A 25812-nucleotide genomic window follows, 5' to 3' on the forward strand; every position below is an offset into this window, starting at 1 on the left:
TTACCAATTCCCGCTATATCGTTACCAAATCCCGCTCTAGGTTACCATTTCCCGCACAAGTTACTCAATCCCGCACAAGTTGCCAATTATCGCTTTAGGTTACCAAATAACGCTCTAAGTTAGCAAATCACTCATTTGCTTTGATTTGGTAAACTATTGAAGCAAAGGGTATCATCTCCCTGTATGTTAAATATAATGAAACCATTGACGCTGTAATCCCTTGATCCATTTGGCATACCCATTAGATATGCCTTCAATGAGTGTATGTTACCATTTCCCGCACTTGGAGTTACCAAATACCGTTGGAAACTATTTCAGGATTTTCGTTGAAGTTTCAAATAAAATTCGTAAATTAATGCCAAATGGTAATAATCTTACTATGAATTCTTGATGAGAAGGACCTTCTAACTGGTAGGACGGAAATCAATTGAATTTGAAAAAAAGAATAGTGAGTATGAGGAAGGGTTTAATGGGTAATGCGTAGAGGTATATTAGGTGAGACTAATGGGAAAAGAGTTCGGATATATTTAGTGAGGATTAGGAGTAATGGGTGTACTATGTAAATTTAAAATTGTTCAGGGTATACTAGGAAAACAGTAGTGGTAAGGTGTCTTGGTATGCTTGGTCAGGGGTAATAGGGGATATAGTGATGATGAAAAGAACGGTCTGAAGCAGAATTGATTAAAGCTTGTTCTGAATATATTTTTTTTAAATTTGCTGAAGTGTTTTGTGACATTTTGGTAGGGAAGATCAGGAAATCAGAAGAATGGAAACAGTTAGAGAAGCTTGTATTTATGGGTGAGTATATTCACATTTGCAATACTTTTCAGATCTTAACAATGAAGATGATTTTGACAAATGAATCACTTGTTTGTTGTTGATAGTAAATTTTTATGCTATTTATAGGAAGAGTGTGGAAAGAGTGGAAGAAGTTCCTAGCAGTAGGTTGGTATCTTCATTTTTCTTGAATAAAGGAATGTGATAGAATTTGATTGTTACATCAGATAAATATTTAGAAATATTCTCAAACCATCAGGGTAAAAATATCTTTCATTTCAGTTTTGATTCACTTCCTACATTGCCTTTCTTTTTTCTTTCGTAATGTCACATAATGTTACAGAGACTTTTCATTTCTTTTAGGTCCTCTGACGACACGATCCTCTACTGGCCTCGCCCAAGCCCAGGAGAGAAATACCAATCATGTACCGACGGTAAGCCAATGCTCTAGAATTTTGAAATCATTTCTATTTATCTTTATTTGGTCTTTCCATCTCATTAAATTTAATACTTTCTTTTTTATGCTTCCGGTATGTAGTAAGTTGCTAAAATGGAATGATGTATTCAATATTTTTTTTGCTATCAGAGATATAAATTAACTTTTTTTTAATTCAAGTTCCAATCCTGGCCCGATTTAAAGCGACCCTGAAGGGCCCATTGTCGCTTCAAGATGAAAAAACGGCGCACCAAATCGTTACCCATATTTTTAATATCTGGAAGGTGGTGCGGAAGACCCCTACATTCTTTGTAGGGGATCTTGTAGATGAGGAACAAATCTTCGATGTTTGGTTCAACACAGCCATGGAGCAGTGGCAGGCGAGCACTGTTAAAGCTTACATGCAAAGCTTGGGGGACTTCTTAGCATTCTGTATTAAGGCAGACTTCCCAACTGGAAAGAAGCAGGGCCACCTGCATCGAATGATACAGATGTTGAAAGATGCCAGGAAGAGCTTGCGGAAAAAAATTGCGAAGCGAAGAACAGAAGTGGAGGCAGATGCGTTAGGTTTGTGTTTCTTGGAAAATCATTGAAAAGCATACATAAGAAAGTAGGTTTATAAGTGACATATAAATGTATATTTAATCAAGTTTCTTTTAACAGGCAATTTGATAAGTCCGGAAGAAATCAATCAGTTTTTAAAATCTGACTTGGTGGCGTCTATAGAGGACGAGATTCGCCAAGCCTCACATATCAAATGTACAATGGAGTTATTTATCAAGGTTCGGGACTACGTGATTTTCCGGATCCTTATAGCAAATGGCCAGAGGGCAGGAGCCGTGCTTTCGATAACGCACGACGTTATTAAAAAACGACAGCTAAGAGAGGAGGGATATGTCACGCTGACTGTGAGTTATCCACACACACGCTTGCATCCAAAGTTGCACTCATACACATAATCAAACATACTCTTAAGCACATTCACGCATACACACTCTCAATCAAAGAAATGAGTTCTTGTAAAAAAAAAAAAAGATAGTCTTGTGAAGAAATGCTGACATAAGTAACAATGTAAATTCCTATTTGGTGAAAATTCTGCCAAGGACAATTTTTAAAGGAACCTTTAAATTACAGGTAACGAAGCATAAGACGGATTTCAAAGGCCCGGCGATGATCAGCTTATCACCCGAGCTCTGGTTCTTTGTGCAAAAATATATCCACCTGGCAAGAAGATTGCCGAACTTCGTCTTCAAGATGTCGGATTCCATTTTCATTAAATGGCCCACGGGGGGAAAACCTCCACAGCCACTCGACAATTCAGGCTTAAACAAAGGTCTCGGCAGATTGTGGAATACAATGTTCGGTTCAAACAAACCGATTTCTACAACTAGGCTCAGAAAATCCGTTGTCACCGAAGTCAGAAGGGCTGTACCCACTTCAAGGGATGTGCTAGCTAGGCACATGTCCCATGAGCCTTCCACGGCCGACAGATATTATCACATGTCAGACAAATCAAAGATGGCGGTGCCCGTGTCCAGGCTCATAACGGCTGTCATGGAAGGGGAAAGTGAAGTACGTTTCTATATTGATTTCAACGTTCAAAGCTTCAAATTTGTACAGTTAAGGATGCTCAAAAATCCTGTTTTCTTTTATTTAGGCCTCAAGAACTACCAAACAGATTGCACAGACAAGCTCCATTCAAGAGGTATATCTTAATGCACTTGTCTTTCTTTCTTGGCATTTTCCTTCGCTGAAAATGTTTTATTTTCTTTTTAAAATGTCGGTGAAATATTTTCTTATATTCTAGATATCGCAGACAGGTACTGAGGAAGGTAGTTCAAACTCTAACCCTACCCCTGATTCTGACTCTAAAAAGGTAAATGTTATGATTGTAATTTTAAAAGCAAATGACTGTTGGAAGCAAAATTTCCGACACTTCTTCCATTATACGCTACTTCTTTCATTTTGTTTATTATTACATATCTATTATACCGAAAAACATAATTTAAAATAGATGTACTGAAGCACGTAACTTATAAAAAAAAATTCTATGATCATCAAATACTGAAGTCCATTCAAGAGGTATATCTTAATGCAGTTCTCTTTATTTCTTGGCATTTTCCTTCGATGAAAATGTTTTATTTTCTTTTTAAAATGTCGGTGAAATATTTTCTTATATTCTAAGATATCGCAGACAGGTACTGAGGAAGGTAGTTCAAACCCTAACCCTACCCCTGATTCTGACTCTAAAAAGGTAAATGTTATGATTGTAATTTTAAAAGCAAATGACTGTTGGAAGCAAAATTTCTGCCACTTCTTCCATTATACCCTGCTTCTTCCATTTTGTTTATTATATACATATCTATTATACCGAAAATCATAATTTAAAATAGATGTACTGAAGCACGTAGCTTATAAAAAAAATTCTATGATCATCAAATACTTAAGTCTCTTCATCATAAAACTTTTAAAATTATGAAATTGTATTTCAAAAAATGAATCGGACGATATTTAAACATAGTGTGTTTTAAATAGAAAAAGACACAAACACCTGAAGGTTTTCCACAGTTGCCGTCAGGGGTAAGTTATCTGGTACTTCTAATATTTCATTTGCTTAATTATTCATTATCTTAGTTTTTATAAACATACCTTACATGATTTTAAATGTATTGTAGCCACATAGAAGGAGATCATTTAGTGAGATAGAGGTGAGAACTCTAGTAGTCCTGCTGAGCGGATTGGACGTAACAAAAGGCATTACAAAACTGGCAGTGATTAGCCATCTCCAAGAATCACAGGAGGGAAGGCTGTTCTTGCTAAATATGCAAAATAAATTAGGATCAGAGTACCAAAAGAAAATAATTGACAGAGTAAGGACATTGTTTAGAAAGTGAATTTCTTGAAGTTGAAGTCACGGTTAGCCTTAGAAATGTTGACTATATTTAGCAATAAGTTACTATAGCAAACTATAATAGTTAACTATATAGTTCATAAGTAGTTTGTACGTGATTACGTTTACTATGGTACTATCGTACACCGGTTAAGACTTTATTTGAAACTTAGTCTATCTTACTCAGATTTTAGTCTTGTGAGATTATTCAAAGCCTTGATTATTTGTAGTTATATGCTTCTTGTATTTATTCACATTATATGATTGTCCATTAACGTTAAATCATCATTTCATTATCGAAATTGTTTTATCAAGTTTGATTTTACTTTTAACAAGCAAACACTTAGTTTTTCTGTACCGTTGACTTTTCATGTATAAATAGGTAAAATTTGATAATCAAACTTCAGAGAAAGTTTGGCAGTAAAGGAATGATTTTAGATGTGTTTTCTTTCACAAATGATCTTTGATAGGGAAAAAATGGAATCTGGATTTCTTTTTACATTTGTTGATAGAAATAGGGATTCTTCATATGAATAACCCTAATTCTTCCTTAACGTCAACTCCTTCCTCTATTATTCCGCTTTTGGAAAGGCTTCAATTGAAAATAAAAGTTACCATCTCCAGGAAGCTACATAATCTCGCTTTGTTACCAAATCCCGTTATACCGATACCAAATCCCTCTGTAGATCGCCATTCCCCGTACAAGTTACTCAATCCCGCACAAGTTACCAATTATCGCTTTAGGTTACAAAATAACGCTCTAAGTTACCAAATCACTCATTTGCTTTGTTTTCAAAAACTATTGAAGCCAAGGGTGTCATCTTCCTGCATGTGAAAAATTGCGAACCCATTGACCAAATAATGCTCTTATCCATTTGTTATGCCCTTTAGAAATGGTTTCAATGAGCTTACGTTACCATTTCCCGCACTTCACGTTACCAAATACCGTTGGAAACTGTTTCAATAATACAAAATACAAAATGACCAAAATTTGACCCATTTTTTGGGATAGAAAATGACCCAAATCGTATAGAAAACACGAACCCAAAAATCGTTTTATTTTTCTGTTAGACTCTTTTTTTCAGCGTTACCAAATAGCGGAAAGAGGTCTTCATTAAAACACATTTAATAAAACGCTAAGAGAAATTATAGTGCTATACTTTGGTTGAAACGATCAAAATAATTAAATTATGTCTTGCATACCTTCCAAAACCCTTGAATGTTATGAAGACTTTGAATTCTTCATGAGAAAATCCTAATAGCTAGTAAGACAAAAAATTCAATGAATTTGAAAAAAAAAATCGGGAATAATTAGGAAGGGTATGCTAAGTAAGGTGTATTGGGTAATGGGTGGAGGTATACTAGATCAGCATAATGGGAAATGAGTCAAAGTATATTGGATCATGGTTAGGGGTAATGGGTATACAAGGTAAATGAGTAATTGTTCAGGGTATACTAGGAAAGGGCAATGGGTAGGTGTACAGGTATATTAGGTTAGGTGTAATAGGTGATATAGTGATGATAAAAGGAACAGTCTGAAACACAATTGATGAAGGCTTATTCTTCTAAATATCATAAATTTTTGCCCATATTTTGTTTCCTAATAATAAGTGATCGTATGGTTAGTTCTTGCTAGCGTGAACATGAAGCAGCATAAGTCTCCACTGTCAATTTACTCTGTACTATAGCAGACGCTATCTAGGCCCCCATCTCATCAGACACATAGCACTTTATTTCCGAAAATTCAAGAAGGAATATAATTTCATTGACCAATTGACCTTTTGGCTTTGATTTCCTGAAGTACAGTAGCCAAGAGCTTCTTCTTTAAATATCTCTGAGAACGTACTCTTCTCAATGCCCTATGCCCGTAAGATAGGATTCAAATGAAATCAAGTCAACATTTCCGGCAAAAGTTTCCCAATCCCGCTTTGTTACCAAATCCCGCTATACCGTTACCAAATCCCGCTCTAAGTTACCAAATCACGCTTTTGCTTTGTTCTCTTTAACTACAGAAGCCTAGAGTGTCATCTTTCAGAATGTGATAAACTTGCAACTTTTTGAACACTTGTTGCTCTTCTTTACTTCTCCTGCCCTTTAGAAAGGCTTCAATTGAAAAAAGGTTACCATTTCCCGCACAAGTTACCCAATCTCGCACAAGTTACCAATTATCGCTATACCGTTACCAAATTCCGCTCTAGGTTACCATTTCCCGCACAAGTTAACCAATCCCGCACAAGCTACCAATTATCGCTTTAGGTTACAAAATAACGCTCTAAGTTACCAAATCACTCATTTGCTTTGATTTCAAAACCTATTGAAGCCAAGGGTGTCATCTTCCTGCATGTGAAAAATTACGAACCCATTAACCAAATAATGCTCTTATTTATTTGTTATGCCCATTAGAAATGGTTTCAATGAGCTTAGGTTACCATTTCCCGCACTTCACGTTACCAAATACCGTTGGAAACTGTTTCAATAATACAAAATACAAAATGACCAAAACTTGACCCATCTTTTTGGATAGGAAATGACCCAAATCGTATAGAAAACACGACCCCAAAAAACGTTGTTTTTTTTTAGACTTAGTCTTTTCTTCAGTGTTACCAAATAGCGGACAAAAGTCTTCATTAAAACACATTTAATAAAACGCTGAAAGAAATTATAGTGCTTTACTTTGGTTGAAACGATCAAAATACTTAAATAATATCTTGCATACCTTCCAAAACCCTTGAATGTTATGAAGACTTTGAATTCTTCATGAGAAGATCCTAATAGCTAGTAAGCCGAAAAATCAAATGAATTTGAAAAAAAATCAGAAATAATTAGAAAGGGTATGCTAAATAAGGTGTATTGGGTAATGGGTGGAGGTATACTAGATCAGCCTAATGAGAAATGAATCAGAGTATATTAGATCAGGATTAGGGGTTATATTAACTTTTTAATATTATAAGTTCAAAATATAGACATATTAGAGTATGTAATATTGTCACTTCCTGTATGTAAACACTACGAATTATATCAAATCAATCACTGAGTTAGAACTTGATTGCTTTTTATGGTCATATACTCCTTAAGGAAAGAAAAAAAAATGTCAATATTCAGAAGAGTAAGCCTTCATCAGCCGTGTTTCAGACCGCTACTTTCTTCATCATTATATCGCCTGGTAGCTATCAACGTGCAGTGGTCACCCACCCAATAGTATAACACGCTAGACGTCGCTTAACTTGCGTCATGCAAACCGTGATACATACCTCACAGCCAGAGAAGCTACCTTATTGTAAGTATTTCAAAATCTCTTATATATCTCAGCCACGTCTGTTAGGGTTAGGGTTAGGGTATAGGGTTTTTTACGACGATTGCTCCGGAGCAGTTTAGAAAGGCTTCAATTGAAGTTTACCATTTCCCGCACAAGTTACCCAATCCCGCTATACCGTTACCAAATCCCGCTCTTTTGTGTTTGGAACTCTTCTGTGTTTGGAGCTCTTTTGTGTTTGGAACTCTTCTGCGCGTCCAAGATCACACCCGTTCTTTTGTGTTTGGAACTCTTCTGTGTTTGGAGCTCTTTTGTGTTTGGAACTCTTCTGCGCGTCCAAGATCACACCTGCTCTTTTGTGTTTGGAGCTCTTTTGTGTTTGGAACTCTTCTGCGCGTCCAAGATCACACAGAGCGCGCTTTGACTTTGTGTATATGATGACGCCAGCTGCGGGGTTGTGTATCACCTTTAGGTCCTCACATAGAACAGTGTAAGCACACAGTGTCCCTAACGCTGCAGAGTGCGGACGGAAAAATTTACCAGGGAAGAGAACGCTAAAAGGTAGACAATTTATTTTTTGGGAGAATATTTTAGAATTTATATTTTGAAACAGTTTCTTCGACGGAAAATTTCTTTTGATATGTATACTGCAAAATCACATATTTTCGTGGTGTCAAATTGTATTTGTTCTTCGGGTTTTCATTTCATGGTTCAATGAGAAAGAATAACTCAAACTTCAACTTTTTTTCATTTCGTAGATGACATAAATTTCTTGGGTCTCGACATGCAAAGAAAATAACGATAATTAAACCCCACGAAAATTAGTGATTTAACAGTACTGTTTCCTTTTTTTAAGTTAAGGTTGCATTTTATTTCATGACTGAATAATATAGATGAGAAAAACTGCCAAGTTTAAGAATGCGTTAATTACGCAAAAAACAACTGCTATTAAACAGAATTTTATTTAAATAAATTTTTATAATTGTAATTTGATAATTCTGTAAAACTTTAACCAATATGAGCAGGAATTTCTTGTTGTAAGCAAGTTATTTACTATAAAACATTGAAGGTTTATAAACTTTGGTTGTACATTTTTTTGGCGTCGGGAAAAAAATTGAGTAGCTATAATTGAAATGATGTATTAATTATTGTCCTTTACAACAATTGAATTTCTCTTTAACATTCGCAATTCAAAGAAATTTTCTGCTCATATTGGAAAAAATATTTCAAATTTAGTTATTATTGAATATGCGTGATGTGTGTATGTAAATAAAGATTGGGGGTGACGAAGGCGTCAATTAGCGCCTAAGTCCCGGAGAGCATGTAATAAATTAGGAGGTACCCCAGCAAATTGCGAGGTACCTCTCTGTGAGAATGAAAATGAGTGTAAAGCATGACGATAAACTTAAAATAGTTTTGCCTTATAAATGATTAGTGCAGTTTTTTTATGTTTACGGTATCATTTAGAAGATATTATCAAATAAAAATGATCTATCATAGACATTTACAAAGTTTGACTATTGTCTGATTAATTGTAATTTGACTTTACATTGAAGTCTATGGAGAGAGCAGGTTTAATTAACATATTGTAAAAAGTAATTTGAATTTTATACATATCTCTCGGTAAAATATTGTATAAGATCCCAATTTGAAATGCAAAGAAATCAGATACCGGAGATAATTTGAGAAAATTAGAATTCTCTCATTTTCATAAAGGGGCAGAGAATTTCTTCTAAATATCATAAATTTTTGCCCATATTTTGTTTCCTAATAATAAGTGATCGTATTGTTAGTACTTGCTAGCGTGAACATGAAGCAGCATAAGTCTCTACTGTCAATTTACTCTGTACTATAGTAGACGCTATCTAGGCCCCATCTCATCGGACATATAGAACTATATTTCCGAAAATTCAAGAAGGAATATAATTTCATTGACCAATTGACCTTTTTGCTTTGATTTCCTGAAGTACAGTAGCCAAGAGCTTGTTCTTTAAATATCTCTGAGAACGTACGGTCTAACAGACATTTAGGTACTCTTCTCAATGCCCTATGCCCGTAAGATAGGATTCAAATGAAATCAAGTCAACATTTCCGGCACAAGTTACCCAATCCCGCTTTTTTACCCAATCCCGCTATACCGTTACCAAATCCCGCTCTAAGTTACCAAATCACGCTTGCTCATATAATTCATACATATTTCATACTTAGGACCCTCGTTGGAACACTATTTTTAACTACCTTATTCAGATGAAGACCCTCCAGCTCCACGTAATTAACGAGTGCCCTTAAACCCAGTCAAACGGGAGATAGGTAAGGGTTAGTTACCAAATCCCGCTCTCTAAGTTACCATTTAACGCTTGCTCATATAATTCATACATAATTCATACTTAGGACCCTCGTTGGAACACTATTTTTAACTACCTGATACAGATGAAGACCCTCCAGCCCCACGTAGTTAACGAGTGCCCTTAAACCCAGTCAAACGGGAGATAGGTTAGGGTTAGTTACCAAATCCCGCTCTCTAAGTTACCATTTAACGCTTGCTCATTTTATTCATACATAATTCATACTAAGGACCCTCGTTGGAACACTATTTTTAACTACCTGATACAGATGAAGACCCTCCAGCCCCACGTAGTTAACGAGTGCCCTTAAACCCAGTCAAACGGGAGATAGGTTAGGGTTAGTTACCAAATCCCGCTCTCTAAGTTACCATTTAACGCTTGCTCATAAAATTCATACTTAGGACCATCGTTGGAACACCATTTTTAACTACCTTATACAGATGAAGACCCTCCAGCCCCACGTAGTTAACGATTGCCCTTAAACCCAGTTAAACGGGAGATGGGTAAGGGTTAGTTACCAAATCCCGCTCCCTAAGTTACCATTTAACGCTTGCTCATATAATTCATACATAATTCATACTAAGGGCCCTCGTTGGAACACCATTTCTATTAACTTATATAGATGAAGACCCTCCAGCCCCACGTAATTAACGATTTCCCTTAAACCCAGTCAAACGGGAGATAGGTTAGGGTTAGTTACCAAATCCCGCTCGAAGTTACCAAATAACGTTTTGTTACTAAATCCCGCTATACCGTTACCAAATCCCGCTCTAGGTTACCATTTCCCGCACAAGTTACCCAATCCCGCACACATTACCAATTATCGCTTTAGGTTACAAAATAACGCTCTAAGTTACCAAATCACTCATTTGCTTTGTTTTCAAAAACTATTGAAACCAAGGGTGTCATCTTCCTGCATTTGAAAGATTACGAACCCATTGACCAAATAATGCTCTTATTCATTTGTTATGCCCATTAGAAATGGTTTCAATGAGCTTAGGTTACCATTTCCCGCACTTCACGTTACCAATTACCGTTGGAAACTGTTTCAATAATGCAAAATACAAAATGACCAACATTTGACCCCTTTTTTTTGGATAGAAAATGACCCAAATCGTATAGAAAACACGACCCCAAAAAACATTTTTTTTCCTGTTAGACAGTCTTTTCTTTTCAGTGTTACCAAATAGCGGAAAGAAGTTTTCATTAAAACACATTTAATAAAACGCTAAAAGAAATTATAGTGCAGAAAGGATATGCTAAGGTGTATTGGGTAATGGGTGGAGGTATACTAGATCAGCTTAATGAGAAATGAGTCAGAGTATATTAGATCAGGGTTAGGGGTTATATTAACTTCTTGATATTATAAGTTCAAAATATAGACATATTAGAGTATGTAATATTGTCACTTTCTGTATGTAAACACTACGAATTATATCAAATCAATCACTGAGTTAGAACTTGATTGCTTTTATGGTCTTGTACTCCTTAAAGAAAAGAAAAAATATCAATATTCAGAAGAGTAAGCCTTTATCAGCTGTGTTTCAGACTTTTACTTTCTTCATCATTATATCGCCTGGTAGCTATCAACGTGCAGTGGTCACCCACCCAATAGTACAACACGCTAGACGTCGCTTAACTTGCGTCATGCAAAGCGTGATACATACCTCACAGCCAGAGAAGCTACCTTATTGTAAGTATTTCAAAATCCCTTATATATCTCAGCTATGTCTGTTAGGGGTAGGGTTAGGGTTACCAATTATGTCACTTTGGTTCATTTGACTTTTTACATTATTCAGCAATACATTTTAAATAATATAAAATGATTCAAAATTGTTCAATATCTTTTCTTTATGCTTCATTATACATTGGATACATTCTCTATTTAAGTTTTAAACAATGATTCAAAGAATAAAAGAAGACAGTTTAACGAAAATATTTAATGAACATCTAAAATAAAGTGAAGTTTGTTAGCAAAAATCCCTTAAACCGGAAATTTTTTCCGGAATGCAATATTCCGGAAAAAAAAATTCCGTTTTTAGTTGAACTCTTCTGTGTTTGGAACTCTTCTGTGTTTGGAACTTTTCTGAGTTTGGAGCTCTTTTGTGTTTGGAACTCTTCTGTGTTTGGAACTCTTCTGTGTTTGGAGCTCTTTTGTGTTTGGAACTCTTCTGCGCGTCCAAGATCACATCCGCTCTTTTGTGTTTGGAACTCTTCTATGTTTGGAGCTCTTTTGTGTTTGGAACTCTTCTGTGCGTCCAAGATCACACAGAGCGCGCTTTGACTTTGTGTATATGATGACGCCAGCTGCGGAGTTGTGTATCATCTTTAGGTCGTCACATAGAACAGTTTAAGCACACAGTGTCCCTAACGCTGCAGAGTGCGGACTGAAAAATTTACCAGGGAAGAGAACGCTAAAAGGTAGGCAATTTATTTTTTGGGAGAATATTTTAGAATTTATATTTTGAAACAGTTTCTTCGACGGAAAATTTCTTTTGATATGTATACTGCAAAATCACATACTTTTCGTGGTGTCAAATTGTATTTGTTCTTTGGGTTTTCATTTCATGGTTCAATGAGAAAGAATTACTCAAACTTCAACTTTTTTTTCATTTCGTAGATGACATAAATTTCTTGGGTCTCGACATGCAAAGAAAATAACGATAATTAAACCCCACGAAAATTAGTGATTTAACAGTACTGTTTCCTTTTTTTAAGTTAAGGTTGCATTTTATTTCATGACTGAATAATATAGATGAGAAAAACTGCCAAGTTTAAGAATACATTAATTACGCAAAAACAACTGCTATTAAACAGAATTTTATTTAATTAAATTTTTATTTTATTAACCAATATGAGCAGGAATTTCTTGTTGTAAGCAAGTTAGTCACTATAAAACATTGAAGATTTATAAATTTTGGTTGTTCATTTTTTTGGTGTTGGGAAAAAAATTGAGTAGCTATAATTGAAATGATGTATTAATTATTGTCCTGTACAACAATTGAATTTCTCTTTAACATTCGCAATTCAAAGAAATTTTCTGCTCATATTGGAAAAAATATTTCAAATTTAGTTATTATTGAATATGCGTGATGTGTGTATGTAAATAAAGATTGGGGGTGACGAAGGCGTCAATTAGCGCCTAAGTCCCGGAGAGCATGTAATAAATTAGGAGGTACCCCAGCAAATTGCGAGGTACCTCTCTGTGAGAATGAAAATGAGTGTAAAGCATGACGATAAACTTAAAATAGTTTTGCCTTATAAATGATTAGTGCAGTTTTTTTTATGTTTACAGTATCATTTAGAAGATATTATTAAATAAGAATGATCTATCATAGACATTTACAAAGTTTGATTATTGTCTGATAAATTGCAATTTGACTTTACATTGAAGTCTATGGAGAGAGCAGGTTTAATTAACATATTGTAAAAAGTAATTTGAATTTTATACATATCTCTCGGTAAAATATTGTATAAGATCCCAATTTGAAATGCAAAGAAATCAGATACCGGAGATAATTTGAGAAAATTAGAATTCTCTCATTTTCATAAAGGGGCAGAGAATTTGAGAAACATATATAAAGCAAAATAGCCAGATTTAAAATGTTACCAATTATGTCACTTTGCTTCATTTGACTTTTTACGTTATTATCAAATCGCATATAAAGTTAATCAAGAAAGTGAAAGAGGATTAATTAAGATATCTAACATTTTGTTAGCAAAAATCCCTGAAACCGGAATTTTTTTCCGGAATGCAATATTCAGGGGAAAAAAATCCGTTTTTAGTGGAACTCTTCTGTGTTTGGAACTCTTCTGTGTTTGGAACTTTTCTGAGTTTGGAGCTCCTTTGTGTTTGGAACTCTTCTGTGTTTGGAGCTCTTTTGTGTTTAGAACTCTTCTGTGTTTGGAGCTCTTTTGTGTTTGGAACTCTTCTGTGTTTGGAGCTCTTTTGTGTTTGGAACTCTTCTGCGCGTCAAAAACCCCACTATAGGTTACCATTTCTCCCACAAGTTTTGTTACAAAATCCCGCTACACCAATTCTTAAGTCCGGTCAAGGTAAGTATTTCCCGCACAAGTTATCATTTATTCTTATTTGTTTTCTTTTTGTTCTTTATAAATGAATAGAGATAAAAAAAATAGTTGTTTGCTTAATGTAGAGGAATGTGTTGCAAATTCTCCTCAATCAATAAAAGAATATCGCACTCAAACACAAATAAAACTAGATATTAAAATTTTTATTAGTAAAGAATAGTTTCTTTTTTTAAGGAATTGGTATGAGTGAGGAAAAAGGTATAGAGTCTCTCCATTCCGATGCAGGTATTACATGTAGTCATTTGAATTTTCGTACATCAAATCGCATATAAAGTTAATCAAGAAAGTGAAAGAGGGTTAATTAAGATATCTAACATTTTGTTAGCAAAAATCCCTGAAACCGGAAATTATTTTTTCCGGATTGCAATATTCCGGAAAAAAAAATCCGTTTTTAGTGGAACTCTTCTGTGTTTGGAGCTCTTTTGTGTTTGGAACTCTTCTACGCGTCCAAAACACCACTATAGGTTACCATTTCTCGCACAGGTTTTGTCTCCTTTTGATAATAGACACCAAATATATATTGATTTTTTTTAATTTTATGGTATTTAATATTTATATCATTTATTTCTCCTTCATATCATCTTATCGAGTTGCATTTTGTAAAAACTGGAGCATTTTGTGATTCCTTTTAGTAGAGATGGAAGCTGATGTGGCGGAGTCCCAGGGAAATAAAGATCCTTGTTTCTCTGGTAATGAATCTGACCTAGATATTCTATAATATCTAATAATATCGGAGATATTCTATAATTTGCAGTTGATACATCTAAGGGAAACAAGAATATAAGTTTGCTAACCGTGATCTTTTAAGGATAAAATCATGATGAAGAAAAAAATGAACTTATTTTTTAACAATGTTTTTTCCTAAATAACAGTTACAGGGCGTTACATTGTTTGCCAATTTATTTTGTGCAACAAGGCCATTGTGCGCTTTGGGGACCATCTGCGGAGGACGCACCACATCTCCAAAAGAGTGCGCATTGAGTACCTCCACTTCCAAAGTCCCAAAGTTGTGGACAACTTTACGACGTAGGTTGAATTTTGAAGCATTAATTCAATCGTATAGAAATATATTTCTTCAATTATCCATATATCTTCATTTTGTAGTGATGAATGTGTACCTTCTCTACACCTGGAGGACCTTACAGACCCAAGTGATGATAAAAGGTTTGTGAGCACAATCATACTTGTATGACTTTAAATTTGATTTTATTTGCACTACAGCTGAATAATCATTTGAACTGTTTGTAGGGAAAGTATCATGGACGCAGCTGAAAAAAGATGCATATCCTAACCCACTGCATCCTTGGAAAAATCAGCTTACTTCCATTGCATAGCTTTGATAAAAATACCGGAGATAATTTGAGAAAATTAAAAATTTAAACTTTTCCCATTAGTATTTTTTAATTCAGTGTGTATCATAAACCACATTGTAATTGTTTAAGTGTATGTCATTTGTCCAAATAAAAAATAATGAAACCCCAAAAAAATAGCTGAAATATAAAAGGAACTTATACTGATTTACAAGTAAGATAGCATTTCTGGCTATGCGACATGTCCCTCGTCTTGATGATGCAGGTTAAACAACGTCAAGCATGATCAGTACTTGGATGGGTGACAGCTGCACCTTGCAAGGTTTCACAAAGGGCTATCAAGTGATATAGTGATGATACAGCACCACCATTCTGAATCACATTTGATTAAGAATTAAGCATCTGAATATCACACAAACGTTTCTTTTGTTCTTAAAGATAAGGGTTAGACTAATTCAGTAACTGCAGGAATTCATTGATCACAGTAAAAATAAGCATTCCTTTCTTAAACATTATGGGTAAAAGTGAATAAAAGCAGGAATTCTTTGCTCATAAAATTTAGGCATTTCTCAAATAAGCAAGGATTTTGTACAGTTAAGTAAGGATTAGGGTTAAAATAATCCGTAGTTTTATTGTCATCTTAGTCACTCAGCTTCGGCAATTCCATTTAATAATCTAAGAGGCATCTGAACGAATACTGTTATTTTAGTAACCATTTAATGCACAAACTCTTGGTTACCATTTCCCACCCTTTTATCCAATCGCACAGAACATATAACAACCAAGTTGACATTCTAGTACTCTTTTTCTTTCCTTCCCCATAGAAAATATTGAAATTCAATCAGATTACCGTTTTCCGCACGTTTCCCAATACGGCTTTGTTACCAATTCCCGCTATATCGTTACCAAATCCCGCTCTAGGTTACCATTTCCCGCACAAGTTACTCAATCCCGCACAAGTTACCAATTATCGCTTTAGGTTACCAAATAACGCTCTGAGTTACCAAATCACTCATTTGCTTTGATTTGGTAAACTATTGAAGCAAAGGGTATCATCTCCCTGCATGTTAAATATAATGAACCCATTGACGCTATAATCCCTTGATCCATTTGGCATACCCATTAGAAATGCCTTCAATGAGTTTATGTTACCATTTCCCGCACTTGGAGTTACCAAATACCGTTGGAAACTATTTCAGGATTTTCGTTGATGTTTCAAATAAAATTCGTAAATTAATGCCAAATGGTAATAATCTTACTGTGAATTCTCGATGAAAAGGACCTTCTAACTGGTAGGACGAAAATCAATTGAATTTGAAAAAAAAATACTGAGTATGAGGAAGGGTTTAATGGGTAATGCGTAGAGGTATATTAGGTGAGACTAATGGGAAAATAGTTCGGATATATTTGGTCAGGATTAGGAGTAATGGGTGTACTATGTAAATTTAAAATTGTTCAGGGTATACTAGGAAAACAGTAGTGGTTAGGTGTCTTGGTATGCTTGGTCAGGGGTAATAGAGGATATAGTGATGATGAAAAGAACGGTCTGAAGCAGAATTGATTAAAGCTGAATATATTTTTTTAAATTTGCTGAAGTGTTTTGTGACATTTAGGTAGAGAAGATCAGGAAATCAGAAGAATGGAAACAGTTAGAGAAGCTTGTATTTATGGCTGAGTATATTCACATTTGCAATACTTTTCAGATCTTAACAATGAAAATGATTTTGACAAATGAATCACTTGTTTGTTGTTGATAGTAAATTTTTATGCTATTTATAGGAAGAGTGTGGAAACAGTGGAAGAGGTTCCTAGCAGTAGGTTGGTATCTTCATTTTTCTTGAATAAAGGGTTAGTCTAGTGACATTTTCAATGTTTTTCATGCAAGACCAATCAAATGGCAGTATTAAAGTTTCAATTTTTGTGAGATAATTAGCCAGTTCATCAAGGAAAGCTATGTATTTCCTCGTCCTGCACCTGTTCGAGTACAGAACATCCTCTCTACATTTACATTGCGTAAATTCTTCCAGCCAGAATGGTCTAGCTGGTGTATCCTTCCAGTTGAACAGCATGTACTTAACCTCTCGAAAGGAAACATAGCACATAAGACTCCTAAACGTGGCTAGAAAAATCCATCTTTTACTTGACCAATGTCAAATTTAAACTCAAATCTTTCAAGGCTTTCGAAGACGTTCTCTATGGAGTTTATAACGAGTTTGTTTTCGCCCACTTCTCAGTCGTCTTCCATCCATTAATCTGGTTTCACTGCAAGTAAAATACAAATATATGTATTTGTGTTAAATATATTCAAATTTTAAAGAAATTTTGTATAATGGAGTAGTAGTAGAATTCATTTCTTGGCTACAAACAGACTACAGACAGTGCAAAATGTGCAAGAGTATGGGTTCCTCAAAAAAAAAAAAAAATTAAGTACATTGCACATATACTGTGTGCTCAATAACCAATCTATAAAAACTAGATTCTTTCATCCACTCCTGTAATGGCTACACAAGGATCTATTATGGGAGTGGATCAAAGGTTCCAATTTTAATTTGATAAGCTTACTTATTTAATAAACTCCAGCAAATAAAACCTTTAGTTGTTTGGAATATATTATGTTCATTTTCACAAGGAATACTATTTTTTAAAGCAAATCCCCTTTTCTCTTATCGGAATTTAAGAACTGTGCTTCAATTCTGATTTGAAAACACAATTCTTGGTCAGAATCAATGTACATTCCTGGCCTAGCAATATTGCATATGCAAATTCAGTGATGCGTTATGCAATGAAGACCTATTAGATGACACCTCCTTTCTCTCCAATACAAATCTGTTATTGGATTGACTTCGTAAATAACCTTCAAATGTCAAATATTTTTTTTAGCTCACCTGAGTTGAAAGCTCAAGTGAGCTTTTCTGATCACATGTTGTCCGGCGTCCGTCTGTCTGTCCGTCTGTCTGTCCGTCTGTTTGTCCATCTGTCTGTGTGTAAACTTTTCACATTTTCGACTTCTTCTCAATAACCACTGGGCTAATTTCAATCAAACTTACCACAAAGTATTCGAAGGGGATTCAAGTTTGTTCAAATGAAGGGCCATGCCCTCTTTCAAGGGGAGATAATTAGAAATTAGTGAAAAAATAAAAGCATCATTTAAAAATCTTCTTCTCAAGAACCAAAGGGCCAGGAAAGATGAAACTTATGTGGAAGCATCCTCATATAGTGTACATTCAAATTTGTACAGTTAAGGATGCTCAAAAATCCTGTTTTCTTTTATTTAGGCAATAAGAACTATCAAACAGATTGCACAGACGAGCTCCATTCAAGAGATATATCTTAATGCACTTGTCTTTATTTCTTGGCATTTTCCTTCGGTGAAAATGTTTTATTTTCTTTTTAAAATGTCGGTGAAATATTTTCTTATATTCTAGATATCGCAGACAGGTACTGAGGAAGGTAGTTCAAACCCTAACCCTACCCCTGATTCTGACTCTCCAAAGGTAAATGTTATGATTGTAATTCTAAAAGCAAATGACTGTTGGAAGCAAAATTTCCGACACTTCTTCCATTATACGCTACTTCTTCCATTTTTTTTATTATATACATATCTATTATACCGAAAATCATAATTTAAAATAGATGTACTGAAGCATGTAGCTTATTCAAATAAAATCAAGTCAACATTTCCGGCAAAAGTGACACAATCCTGCTTTGTTACCAAATCCCGCTATACCGTTACCAAATCCCGCTCTAAGTTACCAAATCACGCTTCCTCATATAATTCATACATAATTCATACTTAGGACACTCGTTGGAACCCCATTTTTAACTACCTTATACAGATGAAGACCCTCCAGCCCCACGTAGTTAACGAGTGCCCTTAAACCCAGTCAAACGGGAGATAGGTTAGGGTTAGTTACCAAATCCCGCTCTCTAAGTTACCATTTAACGCTTGCTCATATAATTCGTACTTGGGACCCTCGTTGGAACACCATTTTTAACTACCTGATACAGATGAAGACCCTGCATCCCCACGTAGTTAACGATTGCCCTTAAACCCAGTCAAAGGGGAGATAGGTTAGGGCAGTTACCAAATCCCGCGCAAGTTACCCAATCCCGCACAAGTTACCAATTATCGCTACACCGTTACCAAATCCCGCTCTAGGTTACCATTTCCCGCACAAGTTACCAAATCCCGCACAAGTTACCAATTATCGCTTTAGGTTACTAAATAACGCTCTAAGTTACCAAATCACTCATTTGCTTTGTTTTCAAAAACTATTGAAGCCAAGGGTGTCATCTTCCTGCATGTGAAAAATTACGAACCCATTGACCCAATAATGCTCTTATCCATTTGTTATGCCCATTAGAAATGGTTTCAATGAGCTTAGGTTACCATTTCCCGCACTTCACGTTACCAAATACCGTTGAAAACGTTCAGTAATAATACAAAATACAAAATGACCAAAATTTGACCCATTTTTTGGATAGGAAATGACCCAAATCGTATAGAAAACACGACCCCCAAAACGTTTTTTTTTCTGTTACACAGTCTTTTTTTCAGTGTTACCAAATAGCGGAAAGAACTCTTCATTAAAACACATTTAATAAAATGCTAACAGAAATTATAGTGCTATACTTTGGTTGAAACGATCAAAATACTTAAATAATATCTTGCATACTTTCCAAAACCCTTGAATGTCATGAAGACTTTGAATTCTTCATGAGAAGATCCTAATAGCTAGTAAGACGAAAAATCAAATGAATTTGAAAAAAAAAATCAGGAATTATTAGAAAGGGTATGCTAAGTAAGGTGTATTGGGTAATGGGTGGAGGTATACTAGATCAGCTTAATGAGAAATGAGTCAGAGTATATTAGATCAGGGTTAGGGGTAATGGGTATACAAGGTAAATGAGTAATTGTTCAGGGTATACTAGGAAAGGGCAATGGGTAGGTGTACAGGTATATTAGGTTAGGTGTAATAGGTGATATAGTGATGATAAAAGGAACGGTCTGAAACACAATTGATGAAGGCTTATTCTTCTAAATATCATAAATTTTTGCCCATATTTTGTTTCCTAATAACAAGTGATCGTATTGTTAGTACTTGCTAGCGTGAAACTGAAGCAGCATAAGTCTCCACTGTCAGTTTACTCTGTACTATAGTAGACGCTATCTAGGCCCCCATCTCATAGAACACATAGCACTTTATCTCCGAAAATTCAAGAAGGAATATAATTTAATTGACCAATTGACCTTTTGGCTTTGATTTCCTGAAGTACAGTAGCCAAGAGCTTCTTCTTTAAATATCTCTGAGAACGTACGGTCTAACAGACATTTAGGTACTCTTCTCAATGCCCTATGCCCGTAAAATAGGATTCAAATGAAATCAAGTCAATATTTCCGGCACAAGTTACCCAATCCCGCTTTGTTACCAAATCCGGCTATACCGTTACCAAATCCCGCTCTAAGTTTCCAAATCACGCTTGCTCATATAATTCATACATACTTCATACTTAGGACCCTCGTTGGAACACCATTTTTAACTACCTGATACAGATGAAGACCCTCCAGCCCCACGTACTTAACGAGTGCCCTTAAACCCAGTCAAACGGGAGATAGGTTAGGGTTAGTTACCAAATCCCGCTCTCTAAGTTACCATTTAACGCTTGCTCATATAATTCGTACTTGGGACCCTCGTTGGAACACCATTTTTAACTACCTGATACAGATGAAGACCCTGCAGCCCCACGTAGTTAACGATTGCCCTTAAACCCAGTCAAACGGGAGATAGGTTAGGGTTAGTTACCAAATTCCACTCTCTAAGTTACCAAATCACGCTTTCTCATATAATTCATACATAAGTCATACTTAGGACCCTCGTTGGAACACCATTTTTAACTACCTGATACAGATGAAGACCCTCCAGCCCCTCGTACTTAACGAGTGCCCTTAAACCCAGTCAAACGGGAGATAGGTTAGGGTTAGTTACCAAATCCCGCTCTCTAAGTTACCATTTAACGCTTGCTCATATAATTCATACATAATTCATACTTAGGACCCTCGTTTGAACACCATTTTTAAGTACCTTATACAGATGAAGACCCTCCAGCCCCACGTACTTAACGAGTGCCCTTAAACCCAGTCAAACGGGAGATAGGTTAGGGTTAGTTACCAAATCCCGCTCTCTAAGTTACCATTTAACGCTTGCTCATATAATTCGTACTTGGGACCCTCGTTGGAACACCATTTTTAACTACCTGATACAGATGAAGACCCTGCAGCCCCACGTAGTTAACGATTGCCCTTAAACCCAGTCAAAGGGGAGATAGGTTAGGGCAGTTACCAAATCCCGCGCAAGTTACCCAATCCCGCACAAGTTACCAATTATCGCTACACCGTTACCAAATCCCGCTCTAGGTTACCATTTCCCGCACAAGTTACCAAATCCCGCACAAGTTACCAATTATCGCTTTAGGTTACTAAATAACGCTCTAAGTTACCAAATCACTCATTTGCTTTGTTTTCAAAAACTATTGAAGCCAAGGGTGTCATCTTCCTGCATGTGAAAAATTACGAACCCATTGACCCAATAATGCTCTTATCCATTTGTTATGCCCATTAGAAATGGTTTCAATGAGCTTAGGTTACCATTTCCCGCACTTCACGTTACCAAATACCGTTGAAAACGTTCAGTAATAATACAAAATACAAAATGACCAAAATTTGACCCATTTTTTTGGATAGGAAATGACCCAAATCGTATAGAAAACACGACCCCCAAAACGTTTTTTTTTCTGTTACACTTAGTCTTTTTTTCAGTGTTACCAAATAGCGGAAAGAACTCTTCATTAAAACACATTTAATAAAATGCTAACAGAAATTATAGTGCTATACTTTGGTTGAAACGATCAAAATACTTAAATAATATCTTGCATACTTTCCAAAACTCTTGAATGTCATGAAGACTTTGAATTCTTCATGAGAAGATCCTAATAGCTAGTAAGACGAAAAATCAAATGAATTTGAAAAAAAAAATCAGGAATTATTAGAAAGGGTATGCTAAGTAAGGTGTATTGGGTAATGGGTGGAGGTATACTAGATCAGCTTAATGAGAAATGAGTCAGAGTATATTAGATCAGGGTTAGGGGTAATGGGTATACAAGGTAAATGTGTAATTGTTCAGGGTATACTAGGAAAGGGCAATGGGTAGGTGTACAGGTATATTAGGTTAGGTGTAATAGGTGATATAGTGATGATAAAAGGAACGGTCTGAAACACAATTGATGAAGGCTTATTCTTCTAAATATCATAAATTTTTGCCCATATTTTGTTTCCTAATAATAAGTGATCGTATTGTTAGTACTTGCTAGCGTGAAACTGAAGCAGCATAAGTCTCCACTGTCAGTTTACTCTGTACTATAGTAGACGCTATCTAGGCCCCCATCTCATAGAACACATAGCACTTTATTTCCGAAAATTCAAGAAGGAATATAATTTCATTGACCAATTGACCTTTTGGCTTTGATTTCCTGAAGTACAGTAGCCAAGAGCTTCTTCTTTAAATATCTCTGAGAACGTACGGTCTAACAGACATTTAGGTACTCTTCTCAATGCCCTATGCCCGTAAAATAGGATTCAAATGAAATCAAGTCAATATATCCGGCACAAGTTACCCAATCCCGCTTTGTTACCAAATCCCGCTATACCGTTACCAAATCCCGCTCTAAGTTACCAAATCACGCTTGCTCATATAATTCATACATAAGTCATACTTAGGACCCCCGTTGGAACACCATTTTTAACTACCTGATACAGATGAAGACCCTCCAGCCCCACGTACTTAACGAGTGCCTTTAAACCCAGTCAAACGGGAGATAGGTTAGGGTAGTTACCAAATCCCGCTCTAGGATACCATTTCCCGCACAAGATACCCAATCCCGCTTTGTTACCAAATCCCGATATACCGTTACCAAATCCCGCTCTAAGTTACCAAATCACGCTTGCTCATATAAATCGTACATAATTCATACTTAGGACCCTCGTTGGAACACCATTTTTAACTACCTGATACAGATGAAGAACCTCCAGTCCCACGTAGTTAACGATTCCCCTTAAACCCAGTCAAACGGGAGATAGGTTAGGGTTAGTTACCAAATCCCGCTCTAAGTTACCAAATCACGCTTGCTCATATAATTCATACATACTTCATACTTAGGACCCTCGTTGGAACACCATTTTTAACTACCTGATACAGATGAAGACCCTCCAGCCCCACGTACTTAACGAGTGCCCTTAAACCCAGTCAAACGGGAGATAGGTTAGGGTTAGTTACCAAATCCCGCTCTAAGTTACCAACATTTGACGTAATTTTTGGGATAGGAAATGACCCTTTAATATCATGAAGAATTTGAATTCTTCATGAAAAGACTCTAATAGCTAGTAAGGCGAAGAATCAAATGGGTTTGAAAAAAAAATCATGTGTAATGAGAAAGGGTTATTCTAAGTAAGGTGTAATGGGTAGAGGTATACTAGGTGAGGCTAGTGAGAAATGATTCAAGGTATATTAGAACAGGGTTAGGGGTAATAGGTATACAAGGTAAATGAGTAATTGTTCAGGGTATACTAGGAAAGGGGCACTGGGTAGGTTTCCCGGTATACTAGGTTAGGGGTAATTGGTGATATAGTGATGATAAAAAGGCTTATTCTGAATCTTCAATTGTACCCGTCCGTCATCAAGATTAATATACCACAAATGCAACGTAAACCTCCGTACCCAAATTGATTAAAAACTCGTAATTAAGCCAAGATATCTATCATTCTCTGTCTACAGCATAAACTGCATCCATCTCTCTGTAAACTTATTCCAAATGTATTCTCCACTACAACTATAATACGTTGACACCGAGTTGATAAGTTGATAAAAAAAACCGCAATAGTACTTTTTTTCACCTTAAAAAAAATCACAACATCCAACACTGTACCTGTCCCTATTGAAAACTGATAAATTGACTCTATGCACTACGACGCCCGTTCTATATATATACTCAAAGACAGTATCCTGCACTATACTTGTGCCGCCTCCACAGAAATCCTTATTTATTGTACCTGTCCTCCATCTGCTAAATGAGTTGTTTTTTTCTCCTGTTGATACATTGTACCTGTATTGATATACAATTTATACTTCATCTACCGTGGTAGTCATTTATCTACTAAGGAACTACAAACACCACCGTTCCTATTACATATCTTCTCTGATATAATGAGTACACCACAACCACCATTGTTTCTATACCGAAAATACATTGATATACCTTAGAAACCACATCCTTTATAATATCCCTTAATGATATACTTGATATCCCCGGTCCTTACTTCAAACACTACATTAACAATGATTGCAGTGTTCTGTACCTAAATTTGTATGCAGTCTTAAATCAACTGTATATACAATCCCACTACTCTTGTATTACCATTACATTGGTATACTACATAGACTTTATTCACAACACAAAACCTGTCCTTAATTTATCATTATCAGTAAACTCTCTTTGATCGGCGTTTCCCTGTGTCCACTGAAAATAATGCTTGTTAACAAACCAAGAAGACTTGGATGCCAGAAGATCTGATAAAAGTTCCTCCCCAAGCCTTTTAATACAAAACAGTGTGCTAATAAGGCACCCAAGCCTCCCTGACAGTCCTTAGGGCACAGATGTACAGAAGATATTCTAAAGGCACTTGACGGTATCAACAATATTAAGCATGGCTTCTACCCATGTTCAAACATTTGAAACCTATTACCGTGACCCACACTTCCCTTTGTCGACTTCAAATTATGGATGTTAACAGAGAGGCCAACAAGACTTTGATGCCAAAAGATCTGATAAAAGTACATAGCCTAGCCATTCCAAACAAAACAGAGTGTTACACAAGATGAAAAGGCCCTCCCAACAGTCTTTGTGGCACAGAAGGATAATAAATATTCATAAAATAGTCTCGCCAATCTCAAAAGCATTGTAAATGGCTTGAATATATGCTAGGGCTCTAAAAGATCCATAAACTACCATTTGTAGTCCCCAGCGGTAATTTTAAACTCCGGCGTTAATTGGTAACTTGTGGGTCTCCGGTCGGAGACAAAAACTCGATTTTTGGATTTTTGATAAATTTCAGCGGTCAAAGAGAGGTAACTCCAAGTTACCATTTCCCGCGTGTAAATACAATATCACCAAAATTTGACCCAATTTTCTGGATTGGAAATGACCCAAATAGTATAGAAAACACGACCCCAAAAAATGTTTTTTTTGTTGGACTTAGTTTTTTTTCGGGGTTACCAAATACCAGAGGGTGTTACCAAATACCGGAGAGAAGTCTTGCTTCAGAAAACACATTAAACAGAGCGCTAAACTAAATAATCGTCCAATACCTTGGTTAGAACGCTCAAAATACTTACATAATATCATGCATAATTTCCTAAACCCTTCAGAAAGAGATTTGTTACCAAATACCGCACAAGTTACCAAATGCCGCAGAAAGTTACCAAATACCCAGTTACCAATTCCCTAGATACCAAATGCCGCGTTACAAAATACCGCTCCAAGTTACCAAATACCTCGCTCCAAAGTTACCATTTACCTACGAGTTACCAAATACCGATTTCGAATGTTACCAAATGCCGCAACCCCAACTGACAGGATGCTGTCAGGTTACCAAATAG

General features: G+C 35.9%; 1 protein-coding gene across 1 annotated transcript; it reads left to right on the top strand.

Moving 5' to 3' along the window:
* Positions 1-2359: 2359 nt before the first annotated feature.
* Positions 2360-25812, top strand: LOC133177160 (uncharacterized). The gene is made up of 4 exons (XM_061312256.1): positions 2360-2785; positions 18379-18444; positions 18529-18597; positions 25582-25812. Exons 1-4 carry the CDS (start codon positions 2384-2386, stop codon positions 25810-25812), a joined length of 768 nt encoding a protein of 255 aa, XP_061168240.1. The 5' UTR covers positions 2360-2383.

Source organism: Saccostrea echinata, unplaced genomic scaffold, assembly GCF_033153115.1.
Source record: "Saccostrea echinata isolate AGI-Se365-2 ecotype Australia unplaced genomic scaffold, CSIRO_AGI_Sech_v1 ptg000087l, whole genome shotgun sequence".
Taxonomy (NCBI): domain Eukaryota; kingdom Metazoa; phylum Mollusca; class Bivalvia; order Ostreida; family Ostreidae; genus Saccostrea; species Saccostrea echinata.